This window comes from Tupaia chinensis, unplaced genomic scaffold (assembly GCF_000334495.1).
Source record: "Tupaia chinensis unplaced genomic scaffold, TupChi_1.0 Scaffold000048_1, whole genome shotgun sequence".
Classification (NCBI taxonomy): domain Eukaryota; kingdom Metazoa; phylum Chordata; class Mammalia; order Scandentia; family Tupaiidae; genus Tupaia; species Tupaia belangeri.
Genome location: NW_006159506.1, coordinates 7,456,367 through 7,463,986, shown reverse-complemented (window position 1 = coordinate 7,463,986; position 7,620 = coordinate 7,456,367). Strand labels below are relative to the sequence as shown.

At 46.5% G+C, this 7,620-nt stretch overlaps 1 protein-coding gene across 1 annotated transcript in view; it reads right to left on the bottom strand.

Moving 5' to 3' along the window:
* Positions 1 to 7,620, bottom strand: part of F13A1 (coagulation factor XIII A chain) — a 194,183-nt gene that overhangs the window by 39,526 nt on the left and 147,037 nt on the right. The window contains exon 12 of the mRNA XM_006141237.3: positions 1,708 to 1,995. Coding sequence (XP_006141299.2) covers positions 1,708 to 1,995 — 288 coding nt within the window. The remainder of the gene's footprint in view (positions 1 to 1,707; positions 1,996 to 7,620) is intronic.

The following is a 7,620-nucleotide window of genomic DNA, read 5'->3' as shown; positions in this document are numbered from 1 at the left end:
AAGAGAGAGAAAAGAGAGATAGAGAGAAAGAGAAAGTGAGAAAGCAAGCCACCAGGTCTGGGACTCGAACCACAGTCAACCATGTGAGAGTCCAGCACCCTTAATCACCATTCCACCTGCTGGGCCCCAGATCACAGCATTTTTTGGGGGGGTGGGGGGGAGAGGTTTTTGCTATAGGGCGCGTGTGCTCGCCAGAAAGTCAGAGAGAGACAGAGAGACAGAAAGTGAGAAATCACTCCCCAGGGGAGATGGCCATGCTACAGTCCCTTCCCCTTCATTCTCCTCTCAGGATCTTTGGTACACGCGCTCATGTGCCCAGCGTGAGTTTAAACTGCCGGGTCCAGGACTCGAACCACAGTCGACTACAATGGGTGTCCAGAGACATAGCCAGTATGCTAACTGCTAGTCCCCAGATCAGAGCATTTTTAAGAAATAGCCAGTATGCGAAGTTCAGATCTCCTTGCCTTCTAAATGATAAGACACACCACGACACTGGACAGTCTCTGAACGTCTTACTTGACTTGGGAGAGAGCATGACCCAGGGGCCTGTTTTCTGAGATGAGTCATTTAGCTTTGTGCTTCACAACTTTTCCTGTATACCCCAAGCCCTTCAGGATCTTGTTAAAAGGGAGACTCTGATTTAGGGGGGTCTGGAGTGGGGCCCAAGATTCTGCATATCTAGTAAGCTCCATGGGGATATGGATGCTTTTAGAAGACAGAGCATACTTAGCAAGAAGTTAAGATACATTGAATTCCCAGGACTCATGGAACAGTAGGCCTTAAAAAATTTCAGTGTTCAGGACCAGCAGTTAGCGCACTGGCTATGTTGCTGGACTCCCATGTAGTCGACCACGGTTTGTGTCCCAGACCCGGTGGCTTAAACCTCACACTGGGCACGTGTGCGTGCATGCCCAAGATCCCGAGAGGAGAATGGAGGAGAAGGGATTGCGGTGTGGCCATTCTCCTTGGGGGGTGATTTCTCGCTTTCTGACTCTCTGTCTCTCTCGGTCTGTCCAGCAAGCACATGCGCCCTATAGTAAAAAACCTCTCAAAAAAAAAAAAAAAAAGTCAGTGCTCACTTCTATGCATAAAGGCTAGTTCTATAGCACAATGGTTAAACCCTGTGTGTGTAGGAAGCCTAATCCTTCACAACTGACCATGGATTTGAATCCCAGACCTAGCGACCTGACCATGCTCCACTGACAGATGTTCACTCTTTGCCTCCTCTGTCAAGCTTATGCCCTCTCCCTCTATTTTCTTTAAGAGAGGTTTTTGCTATAGGGCATGTGTCCTCACTGGAAAGACAGAAGGAGACAGAAAGTGAGAAATCACCCCCTAGGGACTTGGCCATGCCACAGTCCCTTCTCCTCCATTCTCCTCTTGGGATTTTGGGCACGCACACACACACACATCCAGCATGAATTTAAGCTACCGGGTCCAGGACTCGAACCACAGTCAACTAAGTGGGAGTCTAGCAATGTAACCATTATGCAACCTGCTGGTCCTAAGCTGGCAATTAAAAAAAAAAAAAGAAAATAGTTGAGACTTTCCTAGAATTCATAGATTCTCCCTATGTGTTTCATAGTCCTGAGCTCTAGGGAATAACTTCAATTTTGACAGATGATTGTTAGGAGGTGTTATCACCACTGAGCAAGGCAGAGAGCCAGATAATATGCTCTAGAAAGAACCACTCCCTCATTAACTTACAAGCCAGTGGCTCCAGAGTCAAGTCAAAGGTCTCTTTCTTGAATTCCTCCTTTGAGACCCCGGTGTAAAAGGTGATGTTGCCTGAGAGATAGGCTGTGATGGTGTAGCGGTTAGAACTGTTGTTCCGGAAGGTGATGGTGAGCTTGAAGTCTTTTCCCAGCACAGCGGTCTCCACTTCAAAGTCCATGTCAATGTTAGATCTGGGTTTGGTGACATCATCTGTGTGGAGGGGCTTTTTAGCTCCGTACATCAGGGCAGTTTCTAGGGCCAGTCTCTCTTCTTCTTGACCTAGGAGAGATCGAGAAATAGCGACAGGGAAAAGAAAATAACCGTAATCCTCCAAAGAAAAAACCACATCAGTAAACACAGAAGACACTGCCCTGGTTGGATCACTTCTAAAGCCATGTGCTCTTGTTAGTTCAACGTTCTGAACTCTGCAAATGAGTTTTCCAGAAAGTCAATGACCTGCTCAGGTCGCCAACTTTGTGGGCAGCAATGTGAGCGCATATTTGGAAAGGGGTGTTCCAAGAGTCTGTTTCAGAGTTCAGGGGACAAAATTGCAGTATCTGTTTGTTTTCTTCCCTGAGTTCTAGACACATAGCTGGGATTTCAACCTCTAAGCAAAGATTTTGGTAATAATTGTTTGCTTTCTGGATCCTTCCAACAAGACTGTCTTCCTCATCCTTCCTTCCACTTGGGCCTGTCCCACTTGCTCTTTACTAAGCGGGCCATGCCCTGCCCTTCTCTACCTTCCTTGGCGGCCAGTGGCCTCAGAAACAACCCCTAAATCACCTTTTCCCAAACCTCACACCACCTCAGAATGTTTGGTTCCGGCAAGATGTTAGGAAGTCTTCTCTGTACATGGGCCCTCAGGTCAGGTCCCCTGGAAAAGCATTGAGTGGTCTAGTGCTTCCTGGATGTTGACAACTTTCATTAGCCTACCAAATGCTTGGAAATAAAGTCCTCCATTAAGGAGATCTGTTTACTTTTCTTTCACACAAGCTCTTCTGAACTTATTTAACACTGAACACAGAGTTTTTGTTGCTGTTTTTTTTTTTTTGGAGAGATTTTTGCTATAGGGCGCGTGCGCTGGCCAGACAGAGAGAGACATTAGGGACAGAAAGTGAGAAATCACCCCCCAGGGGGGATGGTCACGCCACAGTCCCTTCTCCATTCTCCTCTCGGGATCTTGGGCATGCACGCACACGCGCCCGGCGTGAGTTTTAAGCCACCGGGTCCGGGACGCGAACCATGGTCAACTACGTGGGAGTCCAGTGACATAGCCATTATGCTAACTGCTGGTTCCCATGTTTGCTGTTTTATTTCTTCCAAGAGAGACTGGCATGTCTAATGAGGTCTTTACATTGTGATCCACTTCCAGCCCAAGCCAGCCCAGATCATGGGTAAGCATTTGTGTCCTATGTGCACAGGGAAACCCCAGGATATGAACCCATGACCTTCATATGTGGATCCGGCATTGGCACGTTGTATTACCACTATGCTGCCATGGCTGGCTCCATGGACATGTTTTGAGTGACATCTATTGGCAGGTGATGATGCATCAGGCTTCTGCTGCAGTTTGGGGTATGCGCACCACCTTGAGGAAACTGTCTTGTATTGGTCTTCCAAGGTGGCCATGGTGGAGAAAAAGGAAGGGGGAGAAAGAAAAGAGATGTGCTCTGGAAGAGGGGAAATAGCTTTGCTCAGGCCAAAAAGTGGGAACACAGACATAAGTTGATCCTAGGCACTGACAGGCTGACCTTGGGGAGAGGGTTGGTGGGGGTGCAGAAGGGTGGTGCCATTTTCTTTTCCATTTGGGCATATCCTCATGCATCATGGGAGATAGGGATGAAAAGATAGTCTTTGGCTTGTAAAAACTAGTCATGAGAATGGCTAGCAAAAATAAAAATCACTTTAAAATAAGAATGTTTATTTTAGCAGCAGGTGGTACAGAGGTTCAGATGCTAGATCTCACATAACCAGCTGTGTGGTTTGAGTCCTGGACCCAGCAGCTTGAAAATCAAGCCAGGTGCATGTGTGTACATGCCCCAAATCCCAAGACAAGGCTGGAGGAGAAGGAATTGCTGCATGGCCAGCCCTCTTGGGGTGATTTCTCATTTCCCCCTCTTTCTCTCTTTCATGCACATGCCCTATAGAAAAATAAATAATAAATAAATAAAGCTGGCTTTTATGGTCACTGAGTGCTAAGTATATGCCAGATGTTGGGATAAGTTCTCATTGTGTACCATCTCATTTAATCCTCATTGCTCTATAAGACAAGTGTGACTGCTATGATCAGTTTCCTCATTTAGAAAACAAAGGCACCTACATGGTAGGGTTGTTAGGTGGGATAGAGGTAGCCAGTACGTAATAAGTGGAAGCTATTTTACAAAGACAGTGAAAACACTAGCCAGTGTCGCATCCCAACGTGAACGCATACTTGTGTGTATGTGTGTATTAATAATTTCTCTGATTTTTTTTTCTTTTTTTTTTTTTTTGAGAGGTTTTGCTATAGGGCACGTGCACTTGACAGAGAGAGACAGAGAGACAGAAAGCGAGAAATCACTCCCAAGGGGGTATGGCCACGTTGCAATCCCTTCTCCTCCATTCTCCTCTCACGATCTTGGGCACACATGCACACGCGCCCGGTGTGAGTTTTAAGCAACCAGGTCCGGGACTCGAACAGCGGTCAACTACTTGGGAATTCAGCGACATAGCCATTACGCTAACTGCTGGTCCCAATCATTTCTCTGATTGTCAAGACTGCCGGAATACTCCAGAAACATTTGGTCTAGGGTAGCCTTGGCTGGAGCACATGTTTACAGATCAATAGGAGGGAGGTAATAAAGGGAAGGATGGGGGTGGGCAGTGAGAGTGCAGCGAAATATTTAAGCAGAAATCATCTGGCAGACAGGGCCCTGAGAAAGAGAGCATGAGCGATGATCACTCTGGACAGGAGCCACATAGGCATTTAGGCAAAATGCAGGAGGTGAATGCAAGCCGCAGGAATGAAACCAGAACAGTGCTGCTTTTGGGGAGAGGAGAGTTGTTGGTGAAGTGAGAGGAGAGGCAGGAAAAGGCTCATGGCCAGTAAGTAGCTGCTTCATAGCAAGTCCTGGAGAGAGGAGCCTGAAACTTCCTTCTGGGAAAGTGCTTGCCTCAGTAAGCAGGGGGTTACTGGGCAGAGCTAGGCTGGGGCTGTTCCAGGAAGCACAGGCCCAGATAGGAGGAAAGAACTGCAGGGTTGTCCCGGAGCCTGGCAGAGTAATTTCTCTGCAGTTACACTCTGAGCTCTGGCGTCTTACATAATTCAGGGCCATGGGCCAAATTTTAGTGCTATGAGAGATTTTCTAAAGCCAGATTCTATTTTCTGTAGGCTCTAGGAGCAAGGTCAAAAATGACTTTCCATTCACTAGGATGTAATGAGAGAGCCTTTCATATTAAATGAAGCCTCTTCTCATTGTTCTCATAGTCTTAGCTCCAAAGTCACCTCTTCCCCCTCTTTACCCCGGGTAATGCATCCCTAAATTCCAGTCTCTCTCTCCTGCTAGCACGTTACCTGGTTTCCTTCCCTCCTCCTTGTCCAGGACTTGCCATTGTGTCACATTATCTCCCTGCTTGATGCAAACGCCAGAGAAACTTTGGGAATGGTTCTTTGGGTCACTTCATGCTCTTGGAACCCCCTCAGTATTCCAGGCACTGTGCTAGGCACAGATTAGAAACATAGCCCTTCCCTGGGTGCAGAAGGGACAGGTGAAGAGCAGCCACTGTGTAGACATGTTCACAGAGGGGACAGACATTGGCACATGTGCTTGGGAACGTGAGGGAGAGATCTATAATCTGCCGGGAGGCAGGGCAGACTCTCGGAGATTCTTTTCCCTGCCAAAGGCAGAGAAGCGAGCGAGAATTTGGCTTTTTTGGGGGTAAATGCCTGTAATGTATGAACCTGTGGGCCATGGTCGGGTGGCACCGTAAGGAGGCCAACTAACAAGAGGCTTTGGGAGCTATGGTTGAAATGCCTTGGGATGCCTTGGAGGAAACGGAGAGACAGGGGGCTTTTAAGCAGTCCTGCCACAAGCACAAGTTTATAATTCATTTTGGCGGCAAAGCAGGAGTTAGACTGAGAGAAAGAGAGGAGGAAGAGAGATGATGGAATTAGGAAGCTAGAGCATTTTTGTTTTTGTTTTTGTTTTTCCTATGGAGAGAGTGTGCTTGCTGGAAAGAGAGAGAGAAAGTGAGATAGCACTCCCCAGGATCTTCCACACACAATCCCTTCTCCCCCTATTCCTCTATTCTTCTCTCCAGATTTTGAGCAATCTTGCAGTCATGCTTGGTGTGTTTTTCAAGCTGTGAGGTCCAGGACACAAGCCGTGTGGGATTCAGACACCTTAACCACCATGCCAGTTGGCCCACCAAGCACTTCACTTGCTTCAGTGGAAGTTAAACCTAAGTTTTATTGGCAAATACTGTGTGTCCGGCATAACACTGAGGACACATTTCTGACTACCTGTTTTGTCTTCAAGTTCTTTCCAAGAGACCTGGGGGAGTCATATCCACAGACATTAACCTTGCTAAAGAAGACAGCTCTGGCCCAGTGATGTGACATGCTTCCTACATTCTGACTCTGTGTATGACAAATAGAGTGAAACCTTCCTACTTCTGTTAAAGATAAACTCAGACCTTCTTTTCTGCTGACGCTGAGTCTTTCTGAGATAAAGTCTTATGCTTTTTTTTTTTTTTTGGAGAAATTTTTTTGCTATAGGGTGCATGTGCTTGCCCGAGAGACAGTGAGAAATCACCTCCAGAGGGGATGGCCATGCCATAATCCCTTCTCCTCCAGTCTCCTCTCAGGATTTTGGGCACGCATGCACATGCACCAGACATGAATTTAAAGCTGCCAGATCCGGGACTCTAACTGTGGTTGACTACATGGAAGTCCAGCAACATAACCGTTACTCCATTTGCTGGTCCCAAAGACTTATGCTTTTAACTAATTACTAATCCAAATCTGCAAAGACAAGATACTAATCTAATAATTTCTAAACACACCTATAACTCTGCTTCTGGATGTTCCACCTATTTCATGCTAATCTGTAAACAATACTGACACCAACATCTCCTAGACCAACACCTCTACTGGCATCTATAGGTGCACCTATACCGGTGCTCACACCAACATCTATTGGCACACCCCTTCCACCCATGTGTGCACCTCTAGGTCTAACAACCAACTCCTATTGGTCTACCTATACATACACCTATCCCCACACCTATGTGAGCACCTATACCAACACCTTTACAGAAACCTATACTAATGTCTATACCAGTGGCTATATATACACCTATCTTGGCACTTTTAGGTCCATCTATGACACCCGTGTGTGCACCTGTACTGTCACCTATGCTGACACTCAAAGGTCCATCTATGACACCTGTGTGTGCACCTATACTGTCACTTATGCTGACACTCATAGGTCCACCTATGACACCTATGTGTGCACCTATGCTGACACTCATAGGTCCACCTATGACATCTATGTGTGCACCTATACTGTCACCTATGCTCACATTCATAGGTCCACCCATGACACCTGTGTGTGCACCTACACCGACACCTATACCAACACCTATACCAATGTCTATATGTTCCCTAGAAGCACTCCTATATCAACACCTGTAAGCACACCTGTATCAATACCTATACTGACACCTTTATGTGTTGCCATAGTTTTGCTTCTATCTCCTGCTTTGAATAAAAGAACTTGCTGTAATTTAGTTCATTTATTAAAATAGCTAATCCCCAACTCTAGCAATAAGATTTTTCCCCATGATTTTTACTCATCTCCCTATCAGTGTCCACACTTAACTCTCTGCGGATCAGAGGAATTACAAGAGCGGCTCAATGGTGAGGAT